The sequence below is a fragment of the Mustela nivalis genome, assembly GCF_964662115.1.
Source record: "Mustela nivalis genome assembly, chromosome: 8".
NCBI lineage: Eukaryota > Metazoa > Chordata > Mammalia > Carnivora > Mustelidae > Mustela > Mustela nivalis.
The window spans coordinates 100208759-100229772 of NC_139027.1; the positions used below are offsets into that span (position 1 = coordinate 100208759).

The window sequence follows — 21014 nt, forward strand, 5'->3', positions numbered from 1 at the left end:
CTCTTACACCCTGTATACTATGTTGACAACAACAGCATAAACCTGACCAAAGCTGTAGATTCTTGGTGCATCATTTTAGCTGAAAATGTGTTCAGCATAGTCTGATTTAGTCCTTAGTAATTCATATTTGTATGAGATAAAAGTACTTCAACATACATTAGAGAAAACAAAGTGTTGATGTTAAAATTTAAGTAGTTATCATTTTTTACCTGTTCTGTAAACACATTAATTGACATTAAAACCCATAAAAGCCCATTTGGGAATGGAAAAGAAAGTTTGAGGTGGTATCAGCTTTTTTGAATGATATTGTATTTATTTGTATGATAACCCTTAGTTACACTTTGACTGAGTCTGAATGTGCCCTTTAATAATGATCCATGGGCTGTGGGTTTCCCGAAATTGTATGTCATGGGGTGAACAGTTAGAAAAAGTGAATCTCACAAATTGACAATCGTAGAGGAGTTTATATGTTACACAAATACATTTGTTTTTTGACTACCACTCCAGTACTTTCTGTGTCTAGAGCTCTACCCAGGCGGTGCAGGCTGCCCCCAGCTGTGTTGGAGAATCATAACAGGGGCATTCAGTGGCCTCAGGCATCCCCACCAGAATGGTGTTTGCATCCTTTCATTTCCCACCTAGTTTGTGGTGCCCCCCTTTAGCTTGACCCTGACAGTGGACAGGTCTCAGTATGAGCTGTCAGTGAGAAGAAACCAGATGTTGGGGAGGGTTAAGTGTCAGCTTGTATCATGCAATTTCCTGAACCCTGGCAGTGCAGGCCTGGGCCAAGCTGGTATGTCTGTTTCACCAACCAAGGCTTCCTCATGTGCCCAAGAAGTGAAAACCGATTTTTGAGTTTGCCACCAGAATCACCTAATACTAAATAATGGTTGAGAATTCCAGCTTGATGGAAGTGGGTGGAAATGGACCTCTTCTGTGCTTAATTCTTACGTATGCTTTTACTGTTCATTTTCATAAAAGAGAAAGATATGAGGAAATTTAGATTATCAGTTTGTTTTCACTCATCACTCACTGCAGACATAAACACCTGTCAAAACATACAGATGGGGCACCTGGGTGGCTCAGTGGGTTAAGCTGCTGCCTTCGGCTCAGGTCATGATCTCAGGGTCCTGGGATCGAGTCCCACATTGGGCTCTCTGCTCAGCAGGGGGCCTGCTTCCCTTCCTCTCTCTCTCTGCCTACTTGTGACCTCTCTCTGTCAAATAAATAAATAAAATCTTAAAAAAAAAAAAAAGAAAGAAAAAAAACCATACAGATGTTTTTGGAAAGTAGCCTTTTACAGAGGGAGTAGGGACTAAGGCTAAGGAAAGCATTGTTCTATCAAGAGAAGTTGTTTTCCATTTATGGCATGATTGGAAATCCATTTCATGTGATCTATTTGGATAACAGAGCTCACTTTTAATTTTTTTAAACTCACTTTGATTTTTAAATTGAAGTATAGTTGACACACAATGTTGTAGTAGTTTCAGATACAACATAGAATTTGACAAGTCTGTATGTTATGCTGTGCTCACTGTACTGTGCCATCAACCATATTCCCTATGCTGTGCCTTTCATCCTGCAACTTATTAATTTCATAACTGGAAGCCTATATCTCCCACTGTGCTTCACACATTTTGCCTATCCACCCACTGCCTCCTCTTTGGCAACCACCAGTTTGTTCTCTGTATTTATGGGTCTGTTTTTGTTTTTCTGTATGTTCAGAACACTTTTTAAAAGAATTTGGTGCCTTTAAATATATTTCTTTATTGGGGCGCCTGGGTGGCTCAGTGGGTTGAGCCGCTGCCTTCGGCTCGGGTCATGATCTCAGGGTCCTGGGATCGAGTCCCGCATCGGGCTCTCTGCTCAGCGGGGAGCCTGCTTCTCTCTCTCTCTCTCTCTGCCTGCCTCTCCATCTACTTGTGATTTCTCTCTGTCAAATAAATAAATAAATAAAATCTTTAAAAAATATATATATATTTCTTTATTTATATTATTTTAGCTACCTAATTGCCATGTTACCCAATCAGTTATCTAATGACTTCAAAACTTGGTGGTTTAAAACAACAACCCTTTTGTCATATTTCATGTACTTTTTGGGTAAAAAATTTGGGCAGGATCCTGTGGGGCAATTCTTGTGCTTAATAAGGCATTAACTGAGGTCAGTGGGTGGTGGCCTTCAGCTGGTAGCTGGTTAGTCTTGAGGGTGCAGGATGGCTGTATGCACATGCCTATTACTTTGATGGGTGCAGTTGGATGGTGAGGCTTAGCTGGGCCTCCCACTTCCATGCAGTCTCTGTAACAGGGTTGTCGCATTTCTTTCCTGGCCAGTCAGAGCTCCAATAGCAAATGTTCCAAGAGATAGGAAGTGGTAACTATCAGTCTTTTTGTACCTGGGCCTGAAACTAGCACAGATCTCTTCCACCCTATTCCACTAGTTAACTTAGTCACAGAGCCCTTGTGAATCAAAGGGAAGGGGGAGTCATAGAATTTGTGATCATTTTTTTAAATTGGCTGCATATGTACATATGTACCGTATTTTTTGGCCTGTGGGGAAAATGGAAGTTATTGATCCAAGACTCACAGGTTATTGAGCCATAAAAGAGACATTAGACTTAATCCAACCTCCATACTTTACAGATTAAATATATATATATATATATGTATATACACTTATGTATGTGTATCAGTTATTATATAGATACACATATATATATCAGAAAAAATGAGTAAATTTTTATTTTTCTGCAGAAGATAGTTGACACATCAAAAGGATGAAATTTTTTTTAAAATCATTTTTATAGGACAGCTCATTTCACAGTATGACAGTACCTTTAATAAGCCACACAGACTTAATAGCTAAGGCATGAAGAGAAAAATTATAAATATAATCTTCCATTAATTTTCCCTAGAGATTGCTATTTGGATATCTGCTTTCAAACTGTCCTTGGTAGTTACTGAAATAACTATTTTGTGTTTCTCATATCTTATCATTTGTTGTAAAAAATATTCACAGTAGGTAGAATTTTAGTGATATTTGAGTTATACATTTTTGACACTTAAAAATAGTAGTGAAATTTATAAAAATGAAGCAAAATGATACATGTATTGTAATTGGAGGAAACCTTTAATTCTATGGGGAGAGGAGAGCAGAAATCCACCTTAAATATGTGAGCATGAATTATTTTATTTCTTTGTGCTCTTAAAACCTTCTAAAATTTTAAAATTTTGTAAATATATCAGTTAAGTTCAATCTGAGATTCTGAATCTGATATTCAGATCAAGATTCTTCTCATAAAATACCCTCCAAAGATTTTGACACTCCTCCATCAAGTGTCACTTAGACTTATGAATCAAATGATGCTTTCCAATGTTGTGGCTCAAAAAAATCTACTGAACTTTCAAATCTCTGTGACCATAGAGTGAGAGTGAGTGCTGAATTTAGAAACCAAAGGTGAGGGACGCCTGGGTGGCTCAGTTGGTTGGACGACTGCCTTCGGCTCAGGTCATGATCCCAGAGTCCCGGGATCGAGTCCCGCATCAGGCTCCCAGCTCCATGGGGAGTCTGCTTCGCTCTCTGACCTTCTCCTCGCTCATGCTCTCTCTCACTGTCTCTCTCTCAAAAAAAAAAAAAAAAAAGAAAGAAACCAAAGGTGATCATAGTATAAATTCACTGACACAATTTTTTCTTTGATTTTGCAAATATAAGTTAAAGTATTTTGGTTGAGAAAATTTCACAGCCTCCCTCCCTGCAATAATCTAGTGTTTTTCCTGTTAAAATAACTGAGTTGGGGAGAGGTTAGCTGGTGAATTGGGAAATTGGTGAGTATGAGTCATGGAGCCAGTTGTGCTTTGAGCAGAGCTGGTGTCTAGCTTGCCTTCAAGTTGATGGTAACCGGAGTCCTTTAAAATTAAGTAAGTCTTCAGTTTCACCGGGTGTTCTTGAATGTCTAAGAGGCCCACTCAGAGGTAGTAATGGCTTTCTTCCAGACTGTTGGTGGTGGTGTGGGGCAAGAGAGGGTGCCGGAGCTGGATGGTGGCTGTCCCACAGAGCAAGACAAAAACCATTCCAACAGCAGCACCTTGTCGGACCGAAGACTCAGCAACTCCAGCCTTTGTAGCATTGAAGAAGAGCACCGAACTGTATATGAAATGGTGCAGCGGATTCTCTTGTCAACGCGAGGTTATGTCAACTTTGTGAACGAAGTCTTTCGTCAGGTTAGTGTGTGTGTGGGGGGGAGGGGGAGTTCATGAAATTAAAGAGGGTTTTCTTTTTTTCTTTATGTTCAGTTAGCCATTGTATATTACATCATTAGTTTTTGATGTAGTGTTCAGTAATTCATTAGGTATAATACCCAGTGCTCATCACAACACGTGCCCTCCTTAATACTCATCTCCCTGTTACCCCCTCTCCCCAACCCCCTTCCCTCTGAAACCATCAATTTTGTTCTTGTTCTTTTGCTCATAGTACTGCAAGAAATACTGTTGATGAGTTGGGCTACATTACAGGACTGAATCATGATTCCTCTAATCCTGCTTTTAATTTGTCATGTGGAGTATTGCAATTTTGTTTATGATTCTTTAAGAATTTGTTTTTATAAAATTCCCACATATAGAGGGGAAATTCCATATATGAGCAGATAATCCCCAAAATACCCTCTTGTGTCCATAAGAAACTGGAAACCCAGAGTAGGTGGGAAAAAAGCCCTTCCTGGATACTCATCAACAATTGAACATGGCAAAGCAGAGCCCCAGGCTGGTGTTGTCCCAAAGGCTCAAGGGAGCTCTAGAGAGGCTCTGCAGATGGCTGTACTTTCTCTGCAAACACACATGGCATGCATATATGATAGAAGTATTTATGACATAAGAGGAAAAAGAGAACAAGGGGAAAGCAAGGGCTGACGCTGATACAGCACCCTGATGGGACACTGTGGTGGGTGGGGAAGTGCAAACAAGAAAGTGGGTGCAAGTGAGGAAGAAGATAGCAGAGATAGATCAGAGGCTATACAACGCTTAGCAGCCCTGAGCGACAGCTGGGGCTTGCTTGACCCCCAGGGGACATTGAGCATTGTGTGGAGACACTTTTGGTTGTCACAACTGGGGAGATGGGAGTGCTACTGACATTTAGTGAATAGTACCCGGTGATTATCCTGCAGACACAGGACAGGGGCTCCACTGTGCCATGACAGAGAACACCAGGCCCCAAATGTCAGTAATGCTGCTATAGAGAAACTCTGACAGAGGAAGCAGAACCTGCGGTGCAGCAATGACAGCAGCTCTGTGGTGTGGAGTGGAGCCACTGGTTACCTCATCTTGGTACTGGTGCCCAGGGGGACAGAGCCTTGCTCCTTTGTGGGCATGTGCATGTAATGGGGAATAGCTGTTGAGTCTGGGCACCTGCACAGAGGGTGAGACACCTGAATGGCAGGGAGCCGTGGTCGCTGGGGAGAAGGGGAGGAGCCCTGTGCACAGGAAGGGTGCACGGGCACCATGAAGAGTTTTTTGTGGAGGGGGAAGACTTCTAGATACTGATTAACCCTTTCACTTCTGAGACTGTCATTAAGGAAAAATCAACCAAGAATGAAAGTCCCAGGGTAATCCATAGCAATCTGGAGGTTTTACCCTATTTTGTATTTTATTGAATAAAAATGTTTGACTTAAGAAAATATTAGTTTGGGGTGTCTGGGTGGCTCAGTGGGTTAAGCCTCTGTCTTCAGCTCAGGTCATGATCTCAGGGTCCTGGGATCGAGCCCTGCATTGGGCTCTCTGTTTGGCCGGGAGCCTGCTTCCCCCTCTCTCTCTACCTGCCTCTCTGCCTACTTGTGATCTCTCTGTCAAATAAGTAAATAAAAATCTTTAAGAAAAAAAAAAAAAAGAAAATTTAGTTTAAGCTTCAGTGAAAATTCCCTCATAAAATATTTTTCTGGTTCTAGGCCTCAGCATTCCCTTGGTTCTTCTCACTCCCTAACTGTTTCTTCTCTGTCTTATTTCTTGGGTCCTTTTTATTTGACTTCAGATTCTGAGAGTTGACCAAGTTCTGGGCTTGAGCCTCTTCTTCTGTAACACCACACTTGCCTGCTTAGGGCGTTCAGCTATTTGTGTAGAGCCAGCAGCCATGTGGCCTGAGACTTCCAATCAAGCCTTTTGTCTGGACCCTTGCTTCTTGTTTCCACACTTGCCTTTTGAAATCCCAACTGGTGATCTTGTCTGACATTCTAGTGGTGTCTTAATGATAATGAAGCCAGAGCTTAGCTTATTTTCTTCCCTAACAACAGCTTCTAACAACCACTTCTTTAACGGACTTGTGTTCTTGTGTGCTTGTTAATTTTAGCCTTCCTGTTATCCTTGTCTCCTGCTCCTCCTCTGAGCCATCACTGAGCAAGATATGCAGGGGACTTTCTCCCGCTCCTTCCTTTTCCTTTGACCATGCTTAGTAGCATACTCCCTGGAGCCCCACACCTGCTATGTCATTGCTTTCTAACCTGTACTGTTTATGTCATGCTGCCAAAACATTCTTTTATCATAATAATGCATGATTTAAAAATCTACCCTATTCTCCCCATTAATGTTGCCCTGTTGTGTTCCTGTTGTAAGCCCCAGAAGGTACTTGGTAACCATTTAATTTGAGTTGAAATCATCAAGGTCCTAGAGGGCATATAATTGAGAATAGAGGTCATATATTTTATAAAGAACCAGATAATGATATTTCAGGCTTTGTTGATCACATGGGCTCTGTTGCTGCTCTTCAGCTTTGCTTTGTAATGAGAAAGGAGCTCTGGATAGCATGTAACAAAAAAACATGGCTGTGTTCCCGAAGAACTTTATGGAAGTCACTTGGCAGGCTGGATTTGGATGACAAGCCAGAGTTTGCAGACCCTGATCTGTAGCAGTGTTTTAAGCTCTTGGATGCCAGTGCTTACTATAAGACTAGATATGTTTGACAAAGCTTATAAGTTTTGCACCCGAGATACATGCTAATGTGGTTTTACTTTCATTGTTTAAATTGCTAATTTATCATACGGACAGTTCTGTCTGCATCCATTATTGGCAAGAATGTGCTCTAAATTCTGTGTTCTACTTAGTCCTAACTCCAGTCTAAATTCAGTACTGAAGTAGCTTGGGCCACAGACGTTAACTGCAGACTACTTACTACCAAACTTCTGAAACATCTTTGTGCTGTGAAGGAGAAAACATTTTATGCTAAGTAGAGATACTTGAAGGGGCATGGGTTTTAACATTGTATTTTATTGCCCTCTTGTGGTCAGTGATAAATTTTTCTTTCTGGATGGCATAATGTAATTTCTTTCCAATTTTAAAGTATTCAGAGACTATTTAATATTTTAGGCCTAAAGGCCATTAAAGTTTAAAATGTACATTCAGGAAGCACATGTTCTCCGTGGGGAGGTAAAATTGTGTGTATGCACCAGAGAACAGTGCATGATGGCAGAGGATCAGATGTCGACTGTGTGAACATGAAAATAAATGCTGACGAGGGGCCCCGGGGCAAAGAGGCTCGTGACAGGGGCTAATTGTGCAATTCTTCTAGGACTGCATGGTTTAGTGGGTTGCAGGCAATGGAAATAGATGGTAACTGAAGGGAGACAAAGTTCAGTGGCGCTCAGGGCAGCCTCAGTTTACTGCTGTCCCCCAGCAGGCAGGCTAGCAGCGAGTGGTAGAGGCTTCAGGTGGCCAGTTCTGGTCTTGGGGTCACTCTGCTGCAAACTTGTCTTCTTACCAGTGTTTTTTGGACTAGTTGTAACCATTTGTAGGTCATGAAATCAACTTATCAAAAGCCAGTTTTTTGAGGTACGTGGGTGATTCAGGTGGTTAAGCATCTGCCTTTGGCTCACGTCGTGATCCCAGGTTCTGGGATCGAGCCCCATGTTGGGCTCTTTGCTCAGCAAGGAGTCTGCTTCTCCCTCACGCTCTCCCCTTGCATGTGCTCTCTCAAATGAATAAATAAATTAAATCTTTTTTTTTTTTTTTTAAGGCCAGTATTTTTTTAAAATAATGAAATAGAATAGGGACCCCTGGGTGGCTCAGTGGGTTAAAGCCTCTGCCTTCGGCTCAGGTCATGATCCCAGGGTCCTGGGATCGAGCCCCGCATCGGGCTGTCCGCTCCGCGGAGAGCCTGCTTCCTCCTCTCTCTCTTTCTGCCTGCCTCTCTGCCTACTTGTGATCTCTTTCTGTCAAATAAATAAATAAAATCTTTAAAAAAAAAAGAAAGAAATAGAATAAAATAGACCAAAACATTTCAGAGTGCACTGCATGTTCCAAGGATTAGTATTTCTTTGTGAAACTTTTAAAACAACATCTATTTATGTATATACTGTATATAAATGCATATATGCTTCTCTAACATGTCTTCCTTAGTTCTGAATCTGAAAAGTTCCAAGCACTACTGTACAGGTTATTTGTTGTTCTGTTTGTTGTTGGTTTTGTTTTAAAGAATATTTTATTTTTTAAAAAGTAAATGTTCATTAGATAAACGGTCTTAAGCAAATCACTCAAATCACTCAAAATACTGCCATTAAGCAAGCAGTGTTCATGTTAAAAAAGTATCATTCAGGTATTTCTATACATTTATATTTGCCTGATGGCCTGGCTAGCTAGATAAGCAGATAAGAGCCTGGCGGTGAGGAGGTGGGTAAGGCAGGATATAAACAGAGAGCAGCCTAGCAGACAGACAGGAAGGCTTACAGATGAGCTGATACATAAACAAACTGGGAGGCATGTATAGAAGATCAAACAGGTGATGTAGATAGGCCAGCTGGCAGAGGTGGAAGTGAGCAGGGAGGTGTAGATGGACAGGTACGGAGGTGCAGACAGACAGAGAATTTGGCAGGCAGTTAAAGATGGACAGGCAGCCAGCCAGCCATGGACGGGTGAAGGTAAAACCAGATAGAGGTTCACTGAAGTGAAGGCAGAGGTAAGGCAAGGGTATGTGGAGTTGCCGGGGTAGGGGTGAGGGACTGACAGACCACTTTACAACAATGGAATCTTTAATTCTTAATAATCCTTTCATGCATTTTTAATGAAGAGGTCTGAGTTTCATTTTATTTGAGTTTAAAGGAAAATAAAGAGGAACAGAGTTGTAAAAATTCAAACAAACATTCCTTTACCACAAGAAATATTAATTACTAAAATATTTCTCTATAAGGAGAAAATTATAGTCACATTAAGGTAGTGGAATCAGTTTTTGTCCCCATGGTATAATTTTAGATAGCACTTATTTGATTTCTTAAGAAATCTGAAGAGTGATAATTTGACTTCTTCTTTGCCGATTTGGATGCCTTTAATTTCCTTTTGTTGTCTGATTGCTGAGGCTAGGACCTCTAGTACTATGTTGAATAGCAGTGGTGATAATGGACATCCCTGCCGTGTTCCTGACCTTAGTGGAAAAGCTTTCAGTTTTTCTCCATTGAGAATGATATTTGCGGTGGGTTTTTCATAGATGGCTTTGATGATATTGAGGTATGTGCCCTCTATCCCTACACTTTGAAGAGTTTTGATCAGGAAGGGATGCTGTACTTTGTCAAATGCTTTTTCAGCATCTATTGAAAGTATCATATGGTTCTTGTTCTTTCTTTTATTGATGTGTTGTATCACATTGACTGATTTGCGGATGTTGAACCAACCTTGCAGCCCTGGAATAAATCCCACTTGGTCGTGGTGAATAATCTTTTTAATGTACTGTTGAATCCTATTGGCTAGTATTTTGTTGAGTATTTTCGCATCTGTGTTCATCAAGGATATCGGTCTATAGCTCTCTTTTTTGGTGGGATCCTTGTCTGGTTTTGGGATCAAGGTGATGCTGGCCTCATAAAATGAGTTTGGAAGTTTTCCTTCCATTTCTATTTTTTGGAACAGTTTCAGGAGAATAGGAATTAGTTCTTCTTTAAATGTTTGGTAGAATTCCCCCGGGAAGCCATCTGGCCCTGGGCTTTTGTTTGTTTGGAGATTTTTAATGACTGTTTCAATCTCCTTACTGGTTATGGGTCTGTTCAGGCTTTCTATTTCTTCCTGGTTCAGTTGTGGTAGTTTATATGTTTCTAGGAATGCATCCATTTCTTCCAGATTGTCAAATTTATTGCCGTAGAGTTGCTCATAGTATGTTCTTATAATAGTTTGTATTTCTTTGGTGTTAGTTGTGATCTCTCCTCTTTCATTCATGATTTTATTTATTTGGGTCCTTTCTCTTTTCTTTTTGATAAGTCGGGCCAGGGGTTTATCAATTTTATTAATTCTTTCAAAGAACCAGCTCCTACTTTCGTTGATTTTTTCTATTGTTTTTTTGGTTTCTATTTCATTGATTTCTGCTCTGATCTTTATGATTTCTCTTCTCCTGCTGGGCTTAGGGTTTCTTTCTTGTTCTTTCTCCAGCTCCTTTAGGTGTAGGGTTAGGTTGTGTACCTGAGACCTTTCTTGTTTCTTGAGAAAGGCTTGTACCGCTATATATTTTCCTCTCAGGACTGCCTTTATTGTGTCCCACAGATTTTGAACTGTTGTATTTTCATTATCATTTGTTTCCATGATTTTTTTCAATTCTTCTTTAATTTCCCGGTTGACCCATTCATTCTTTAGAAGGATACTGTTTAGTCTCCATGTATTTGGGTTCTTTCCAAACTTCCTTTTGTGGTTGAGTTCTAGATACCTAGGAATAAACCTAACCAAAGAGACACAGAATCTATACTCAGAAAACTATAAAGTACTCATGAAAGAAATTGAGGAAGACACAAAGAAATGGAAAAATGTTCCATGCTCCTGGATTGGAAGAATAAACATTGTGAAAATGTCTATGCTACCTAAAGCAATCTACACATTTAATGCAATTCCTATCAAAGTACCATCCATCTTTTTCAAAGAAATGGAACAAATAATGCTAAAATTTATATGGAACCAGAAAAGACCTCGAATAGCCAAAGGGATATTGAAAAAGAAAGCCAACGTTGGTGGCATCACAATTCCAGACTTCAAGCTCTATTACAAAGCTGTCATCATCAAGACAGCATGGTACTGGCACAAAAACAGACACATAGATCAATGGAACAGAATAGAGAGCCCAGAAATAGACCCTCAAATCTATGGTCAACTAATCTTCGACAAAGCAGGAAAGAATGTCCAATGGAAAAAAGACAGCCTCTTCAATAAATGGTGCTGGGAAAATTGGACAGCCACATGTAGAAAAATGAAATTGGACCATTTCCTTACACCACACACAAAAATAGACTCAAAATGGATGAAGGACCTCAATGTGAGAAAGGAATCCATCAAAATCCTTGAGGAGAACACAGGCAGCAACCTCTTCGACCTCTGCCGCAACAACATCTTCCTAGGAACAACGCAAAAGGCAAGGGAAGCAAGGGAAAAAATGAACTATTGGGATTTCATCAAGATCAAAAGCTTTTGCACAGCAAAGGAAACAGTTAACAAAATCAAAAGACAACTGACAGAATGGGAGAAGATATTTGCAAACGACATATCAGATAAAGGACTAGTGTCCAGAATCTATAAAGAACTTAGCAAACTCAACACCCAAAGAACAAATAATCCAATCAAGAAATGGGCAGAGGACATGAACAGACATTTCTGCAAAGAAGACATCCAGATGGCCAACAGACACATGAAAAAGTGTTCCATATCACTCGGCATCAGGGAAATACAAATCAAAACCACAATGAGATATCACCTCACACCAGTCAGAATGGCTAAAATCAACAAGTCAGGAAATGACAGATGCTGGCGAGGATGTGGAGAAAGGGGAACCCTCCTACACTGTTGGTGGGAATGCAAGCTGGTGCAGCCACTCTGGAAAACAGCATGGAGGTTCCTCAGAATGTTGAAAATAAAACTGCCCTATGACCCAGCAATTGCACTATTGGGTATTTACCCTAAAGATACAAATGTAGTGATCCAAAGGGGCACATGCACCCGAATGTTTATAGCAGCAATGTCCACAATAGCCAAACTTTGGAAAGAACCTAGATGTCCATCCACAGATGAATGGATCAAAAAGATGTGGTATATATACACAATGGAATACTATGCAGCCATCAAAAGAAATGAAATCTTGCCATTTGCGACAACATGGATGGAACTAGAGCGTATCATGCTTAGCGAAATAAGTCAAGCAGAGAAAGACAACTATCATATGATCTCCCTGATATGAGGAAGTGGTGATGCAACATGGAGGCTTAAGTGGGTAGGAGAAGAATAAATGAAACAAGATGGGATTGGGAGGGAGACAAACCATAAGTGACTCTTAATCTCACAAAACAAACTGAGGGTTGCTGGGGGGAGGGGGTTTGGGAGAAGGGGGTGGGATTATGGACATTGGGGAGGGTATGTGCTTTGGTGAGTGCTGTGAAGTGTGTAAACCTGGTGATTCACAGACCTGTACCCCTGGGGATAAAAATATATGTTTATAAAAAAAAAAAAAAAAAAAAAAAAAAGCTTACATTGACAAAACAAATAATTCCTCTTGGTTATAAACAGAACTGATGTTTAATATTTAGCTACTGACCATTTCATATTAAAAGTTTGCATTTTGTAAAAAAAAAAAAAAAAAAAAAAAAAAACTCCCATTTATCCTCAATATTTGTTTTATGATGTAAAACAAAGCCAGATTCATTCTTGAGCAGACTTTGTGTTTTTTTTTAACTTTTCATGATCATGTTATAAGAAATTTGGATGAAAACATAATAATAAAAATTTTGAAGTGATAGATAAAATTGTAAATATATTAAAGTATATTGTCAAGTATTATATAGCAGAGATATTACTAACCTACAGTTTGCTAATTAAAGATTCATTTTAAAAGGATATACAAAAGCTTGGGGGTGCCTGGGTGGCCCAGTGGGTTAAAGTCTCTGACTTCAGCTCAGGTCATGATCCCAAGGTCCTGGGATCGAGCCCCACATTGGGCTCTCTGCTCAGCAGGGGGTCTGTTTCATCCACTTTCTCTCTCTGCCTGCCTCTGCTTACTTGTGCTCTCTGTCTGTCAAATAAATAAAATCTTTAAAACAAACAAACAAACAAAAAAAAAAAACAAAACAAAAAAAAAGAAATCTGAAGAAATTATCACTCTTATATTTCCTTCAGCCTCCTCTCCCCATCCACTTATTTCATTATATTATAAATTGATAGCCTAAATTTGCCATTATTTACAGTCAGTTTGGAATCCTAATGTGCAGAGTTGTTTAGTCTTGGTTCTGAATTTAGTTAGACTCTTTCCTTTTGGTGTCCTCAGTCCTAACATGCTTGCTTTGATTCACTTCTTGGATGGCCTCGTTTTGTCATCAAGTTGGTGTTTTTAAGAAGATGTCTTGAGGCTCTAGTCCCTGAGTCCTTTTGTGATGAGGAATGTTTTCCTTTTGCCTTTCCACATGAACAGCAGTTTAGGTGGCTATAATAATTTCAGGTCACCCTTTCTTCCAATTAGGAATTTGTAAGTCAAAACTTTTCTTAAGTTTGCAGTATGAGTACCTTCAACATTTTTAAAGTAATAAAAGACAAGCTTGGAAATGTTTCCAGGAAACAAGAAATTTTAACAAATGACTAAGCAGATTTGAATAATAAGAAAATGGAACTTCTAGAAATGAAAAAAATGTAATAATTGAAATAGTAAAGGAAAACCTCAGTGAGCGAGTTTAATAGCAGGTTAGGTACAGCTGAGGACAGAATAAACAGAATGACAGATCTGAAGAAATTATCTTGAGTGTCCCTCAGAGAGACAAAGATGAAAAATACAAGAGGTTGAGACATGAAGAATATGGTGAGAAGGTAGGAAGCATGTGTTCCACTCTCCTCTGTCCTTAATATTTTTTTATCTGCTATTCTGCAAGTTACTGAGAATATCCTACTAGGACTGCGGATTGGTCTTTTTTTTTTTTCCAAAGGCTTTCAGTATTTTTACACACACACACACACACACACACACTCATATATATGTATATATTTGAGGCAACATTATTTCAGTTATAGATTCACAAATGTATGTTCCTTTGAATTGACTCTTTCATCAGTAAGAATTTTTCCTCTTTATCTCTAGTAATTTTTTTGGCGGGGGGGCCTCAAAGTCAGTCTTGCCTATTCTTAATATAGCTCTACCAGTTTTCTTTTAGTTAGTGTTTCCATGGTGTATCTCTTTCTAACTTTTTACTTTCAATTTCTTTTCTCCATATCTGTGTTTTGGATGTCCTCTTATAAATGGCACAAAGTCTTCTTAATAGTTTTTAAATTCTTACCTAGTAATTTCTATCTTTTGATTGGAGCATTATTCCCTTTACAGTTGACATGACAACTACTCTAATTATGTTTAAGTTCACTATCTTACTTTCTGATTTCTAATTGTATTGAAATCTGTCAGCCTTGTTGTTTTTGGTATCCCATTTTCTCCTCTAGCTTAGTATTTTTATACTCATTTGTAATATTTTAATTGTTAACATCCCTAACTTAAAATCTAGCATTAATTTTAACTTTTACCCTGTGAGTATGCACTCCAGTTCCATTTATTCCTTCTCAGTTCCTATGCCCCTGCTATGTACAGTTTTGTCTTGACTCACAATGCAGTTGTGTGCTGATAAAACCATCATAAGTTGAAAATACCATAAGTCAAAAAATGCATTTAATATACCTAACCTACCAAACATGATAGCTTAGCCTCACCTCTCCTGAACATGCTCAGAACACTTACTCTAGCCTGCAAGTTGGACAAAATCATCTAACACAAAGCCTAGCTTATAGTAAGTGTTAAATATCTCGTGTAATTTATTGGATACCGTACTGGAAGTGAAAAATAGTATGGTTATGTGGGTACAAAATGGTTGTAAGTTTATCAGTTGTTTATCCTTAAAATCCCAGGGCTGACTGGGAGCTGTAGCCACTGTCACCACCTAGCACCACAAGAGAGCGTCATACTACATATCCCTAACCCAGGAAAAATCATAATTCAAAGTACAGTTTCTACTGAATGTACTTTACTCTCACACTGTCCTAAAGTTGAAAACTTCAAAGTTGGACTATCATAAGTTGAGGACCACCTGTATTTGAATTCCATTATGAATATGTATATATAAATATATTTCTTTCATAACTTATTTTACACAGTTTTATTTTTATCCATATATATGCATTTTATTCATTTAGATTTATCCAAATAATTACAATAATGTACAATAATTTTATTGCATCTCTTCCTGATTCTCTGATCCAGGAATATTTTTCTTCTGCCCAAAGAATCACTTTTAGTATTTCCCTTAAGTCAGATCTCCTGGTAAAAGTTTTTCTCATTTCTGTGTCTGAAAATTTCTCTATTTTGCTTTTGTTTTTGAAGGGCAGTTTTTCTGGATACTGAATTCTACGTGGGCAGCTGTGTTCTCTTTGTACATTGAATATTTGTTCCATTGTTTCTTTGAGAAGTCATGTGAGGTCATGTGGTTGCCCTTTGGAGGAAATGTCTCTTTTTTCCTCTGGAGCTTATAAAATTTTCTGATTGTTCTTGGTTTTCACCTGTTTTACGGTAATGTACTCTGTATTTACCCTGTTTGTGATTCTTGAATATATGGATTGACATCTTTACCAGTTTTGACCAAGTTCTCAGCCATTCTCTCCTCAAATATCATTTCTGTCCCCTTTTGCTAATCTTTCCTTGTGCATCTGCAGCCATGTATAGGATCAGCTTTTCATTGTCTTCTCTCTCACCTTCCCTTCTGAGTTAGCCATCCTTTCATCTCACCATGCTTCATTCTGGGTGTTTCCTTTGGATTTTTCATCCAGTCTTCAGTCATGTCCATTCTGTTGTCAACCCATACACACTGAGTGTTTAATTTTGGCTATTTTATTTTTCAATTCCATTTACATTTCTTTTTGAAACTTTATTTATCCTGATTTCCTATATATTTAAAGTATTGTCTGGTTTTTATTGTGGTTTTGTTAGTGTTGACTTCTTTTCTCGTATTTCTGATTTTTAATTAATATAATACATTAACCAGACAGTTTGTACAAATAATTTGGGTTTTACTGTGATTTTGTTAACCTATAGAGGATATTTCTATTTGCTTCCTGGGAGGAGGATAACATTATATACCTTGATTTGGGATTTGGATTACCTCACTGTTTCTATATATTTTTCAAAACTCATCACATGGTCCACTTAGGATTTATGCATTTCATTATTTATAAATTTTATGTAAAGTACCATAAGAAATTTTGAACTCTAATCAGTGATATGCGTGTTGAAATATTTAGGGGTGAAATGTACTGATGTCTGCAGATTTCTTTGAAACACATCAAAACTAACATGGATTGCAAGACGGATAAATGGGAGCAAATATAGCAAATGCTAATGGTAGAATCTAGGCAGCAGTATATGGGAACTCACTTTAAAATATTTCTACTTTTTTGTATGTGTAAAAATATTTGTAATAAAATTTGGAACAAAATTAGGGTAGGACATCATTGTACTTTGTCATACTCTTTGTTGATCTTTCTTGAGACGCAAGTCAGAATAATTGTTTTTGTTTGTTTGTTTTTTAAAGATTTTATTTATTTATTTGACAGACAGATCACAAGTAGGCAGAGAGGCAGGCAGAGAGAGAGGAGGAAGCAGGCTTCCCACTAAGCAGAGAGCCCGATGCGGGGCTCGATCCCAGGACCCTGAGATCATGACCTGAGCCAAAGGCAGAGGCTTTAACCCACTGAGCCACCCAGGCACCCCTAGAATATTTGTTATATTGATATGTTACAGTCTTGTTATAACACAGGCTCCTCTGTTCTGGAATTTGACGTGACATCGATGGAAATTTATATATTGCATGAACCCTTGTTACACTGAAATCTGCCTGTAATTGGATTCTGTGGCATGAACATTAAAGGCAGTATTAAATCCTGAATCTTGAGATCTCAAGACCTAGAATCATTGCTAACTTACTTTGTAATCTTGGGAAAGTATCTCAGGTGTTCTGAGCCTCAGCTTAATTCCTCATCTGTGGAATGAATGAAAGCATTTCCTATAATACTGAGTTCCTCTCCTTTGTGTTTACCCCTCAGACAGAAATATTCCTTAGAGCTGATACTGAAAAGGCAAATACATTTCTTTTTTACCTTTTGGTTTATATTTTTAGAATCTTACATTAGATTAGATTTCTTACATGCATATGTATAAAGAGACTGTTTAATGTTAAAAAGTTCATGGGGTGCTTCTGTGGCTTAATCAGCTAAAGTCTGACTCTTGGCTTTGGCTCAGGTAGTGATCTCAGCATCATGGGATTGAGTCCTGCATTGGGCTCTGCACTCCTGCCGGATGGAGTCTGCTTGCCCTTTCCCTCACCCTCTGCCCCCTCCCCTGCTGTGCACATAATCACGCGCTCGTGCTCTCTCTCTCTTTCTCAAATACATCTGAAAACCCTTTTAAAAAAATTAAAAAGTCACCTAAATGTGTACAATGCTACAACTGGCCAGGAGCTCTCTTTAATATATTTTCTGAGAGCCAACATTCACTAGCATACCAATGAGTACAGAACACCTGAGTACAGTCTTTACTCACTGGGATGCTGGTGAAAGTCGGGTCTCCAAAAGGGAAGGGAAGGTGGAAGGGAGGGAGGAATAAAGAAGAAAGAGAAAGACAAAGAAAGGGGAAGAGAAAAAAAAAAGAAACGAAAGGAAAAGCTCCAATTACTAGCATTTTCCATATTCTTTGGTATAAATATTCCCTCCATCACCATCACGACATCCATGAACATGGAGTTGGGCAGAGGTGTGACAGTTGACTGGAGCTGGCTGCAGTAGCATGTCTCTTGTCTTATAATCAATTTCTAATTCATTGAGAAAGGTTCTAATATCTAATTCTAATTCTTGGGAAAGGTATAACTATTTAAATAACCAATTGAAGAATTTGTGTAGGTGTGCATGTTGGCTATTTTTGTGAAAAAAATTACTCAGAATACAGAAGTTATTTTTAAATTGCATGACATTTTCTGGCCTAATTGAAAATGCCTTTTTTCCTCAGCAAGTTTGGTGTGCCCTGTGTTTCAAAAGAAAGTCTGAAATCGGTGATGGGGATTGGAAATGTCTGTTATTTTTCTTGTCTGTTACAGTGATCTGAGCAGGTGTGGAGTTAAAGGGAGTCTTCTCTTTTTATTCTAGGCATTTTTATTGCCTTCGTGTGACATCGCTGTAACAAGGAAGGTAGTTCAAGTGTATAGGAAGTGGATCCTCCAGGACAAACCTGTGTTCATGGAAGAACCAGATAAAAAAGAAGCTGCCCAAGAAGATGCCGAAAAATTAGGATTCTCAGAGACTGACAGCAAAGAGGTAATATGTTATCACTTCTTGTTTCTGTTGGGAACTACACTTATTTTAGCAAAGTATACCTGCTCAGGAAGAGTGCCAATCAGTGGGGCATAGGCCAGTGGTGCTCTTTTATCATAGCAGATGCTCTCAAGTTGCTGAGTTTGGTGAGGACCTGCTTTAGTGAGGCTTCTTCTAGCTCTATTTGGGATCATTGGTCACTTCCTAACCCTCAGGCTAGGTCCAAGTGTGTGTGGCAGCTTCCTTATTCACTGTTGCACAAGAGTTGCTTTATAAACCATTGTGTTTTACATGTCTCTTTGGGAGATTAAAAATGTCACTGCTGGTGTGCCTGGGTGGCTCAGTCGATTAAGCATCTGCCTTTGGCTCAGGTCATGATCCCAGGGTCCTGAGATCGAGCCCCGCATCAGACTTCCTGCTCCGTGAGGAGTCCGCTTCTCCATCTTCCTCTGTCTGCTGCTCTGCCTACTTGTGCTCTCTCTCTATCTCTCTGTCAAATAAATAAAATAAAATCTTTAAAAAAAAGTCACTGCTTTACTGGGATTGACATGTTTAAATAAATAGCATCTGAGAAGCTAAATTTAGAGTGTTTTGGTAGTCTTGTCTTGTGCAGTGGCCTATTCCAGAGCACTTGAAAAGACTAACCCCAAAATGAGCACTGTCTCCTCCATTAAGAAGCCTCACTGCAGGGCTGGGCTCTGTCCTCAGAGTGGGTGCTGTTGGAATAGAATTTTTAGTCCTGGTTAGGAAAAGCTAGAGGCTGAATAAATCTAAAATTACACAGTGGGACCTCTTCCTGAAAGAAAAGATATTTGTCATATTTTTATTTCTGGCATGCTGTTTTGAAATCTAGTCTGATAAATTATTTCTAAATATTGCAGCAATTAACAATAAACATTTAAAACTACTAGTATTCAAGTCATATCATTTTTAAATATCTGTATTAATGCCATAATTTTGATTTTTAAATTTTGGTAAAATCATTTCAATAACTGGTCCTGATGTCAAAATGAATAGATAAGCAAATGGAATTCATCACACATCTTAGAGTTCTGTGTTAGAGACTCATTCACTCATTGGACCTTTGTTCATTTCTTCAGCACATATTAAACACTAGACACTATTTTAGGTGCTGGAGGTGGTGAACAAAATGGAAAAAAGACTCAACCTCCTAAAACCTATATTCTCTTGAATTTTGGTGAGTGTAAGAAGTTAAGTATGTAAACATGGTACTTCTTCCCCCTCCATTAACTGGTTTTTAATCTTCTAAAGACCTCATCTGAAGGTTCTCGTCATAAGCGGTCTTCCAGTTGGGGACGAACATACTCCTTCACGAGTGCAGTGAGCAGAGGATGTGTGACAGAAGAAGAAAATAAGAACGTGAAAGCTGGGGCCCAAGCTATGCTGCAGGTACATGGCCGGACGGAGACATACAGACCTCTAGCTGGAGTCAGTTTAAACATTTTGTTTATTGTGATAGCATCATTAAAGTATAATGATATTTATATCTCCCTGTCAGTAAACAGCTCTTAAGTTCTCATTCTGAGTCTTCTTCCTGACTGCTCACCTTCAATTTGTAGATTTTTTTTTTCCTAATCAGAAGAGCTGGTTGCAGGTTTTTCCAGAGGGATTATTATGCAATGAATGTAAAATGACCGAGATCCAAATCTTAAAAAGTATTTTCTGAACACATATGGAGAGTTTGTCAGTCACCTGGACTCTAACATGCAAGACAGGCATGATGATTATATCTTCTTATAAGAGCTTTTATTCTTTTTTTTTTTTTTTTAAGATTTTATTTATTTGACAGACAGGGATCACAAGTAGGCAGAGAGGCAGGCTGAGCAGGGAGCCCGATGCGGGGCTCGATCTCAGGACCATGACATCATGACCTGGGGCAAAGGCAGAGACAACCCACTGAGCCACCCAGGTGCCCCAGGACTTTTATTCTTAAAAATTCCCTGTTTATGAAGAATTATGACAAGTGCTCTAAATATTAAATATTTATTAGTATGAATATATAAAATAGAACTAATGCCATTTGGGAACATTGGAAAGAACAAATTGGCTGATCACTTACTCTTCCTGGACCTCAGGATTTTTATCTTAAAAATGGGGATTGGGGACGCCTTGGTGGCTCAGTGGGTTAAGTAAGCCTCTGCCTTCAGCTCAGGTCATGATCTCAGGGTCCTGGGATCGAGCCCCATATCGGGCTTCTGCTCAGCGGAAGGCCTGTTCCCCCCCCCACCCCGCCCCCACCTACTCATGATATTTCTCTCTCTGTCAAATAAATAAATAAAATTTTTTTTAAAAATGGGGATTGGGAGATTGATTACCTCTTGGTTCCCATTTAGGTAGAAGGTTGTTAGGACTATAAGGGGAAAACACAGAATACCTCTCTTTTCCCTGCTCCTTGGCACCCCATCCTCCACCCCATATCCCCCTTTCTAGCCATGGCCAGGTGTGCCTCCCACACAGAGGCCAGGCATGATATCTGAGGTGGCATGGACATAGCTTACCTGTTGCCCAGTTTTCAGTGACACTGCTTGTGTCATCCATCTCCTGATAGGATTCCTTGTCATGGTATCCTTTTTGCTTTCAGATTCATTAGCAATTTAATAGTCTGTAATTATTGAATTTTCTCATTTTCAGTGAAAATCCTCAAATAATTTGAAATTAACTTTAAACAAAACCAAGATGATTTT

General features: G+C 39.1%; 1 protein-coding gene across 23 annotated transcripts in view; it reads left to right on the forward strand.

Moving 5' to 3' along the window:
* The window catches only part of RALGAPA2 (Ral GTPase activating protein catalytic subunit alpha 2), a 328431-nt gene that overhangs the window by 87118 nt on the left and 220299 nt on the right, over positions 1-21014 (forward strand). For all 23 annotated transcript variants that reach the window (XM_082743139.1, XM_082743124.1, XM_082743140.1 and 20 more), the window contains 3 exons: positions 3991-4218; positions 18145-18312; positions 19582-19719. In XM_082743139.1, coding sequence (XP_082599265.1) covers positions 3991-4218; positions 18145-18312; positions 19582-19719 — 534 coding nt within the window. The remainder of the gene's footprint in view (positions 1-3990; positions 4219-18144; positions 18313-19581; positions 19720-21014) is intronic.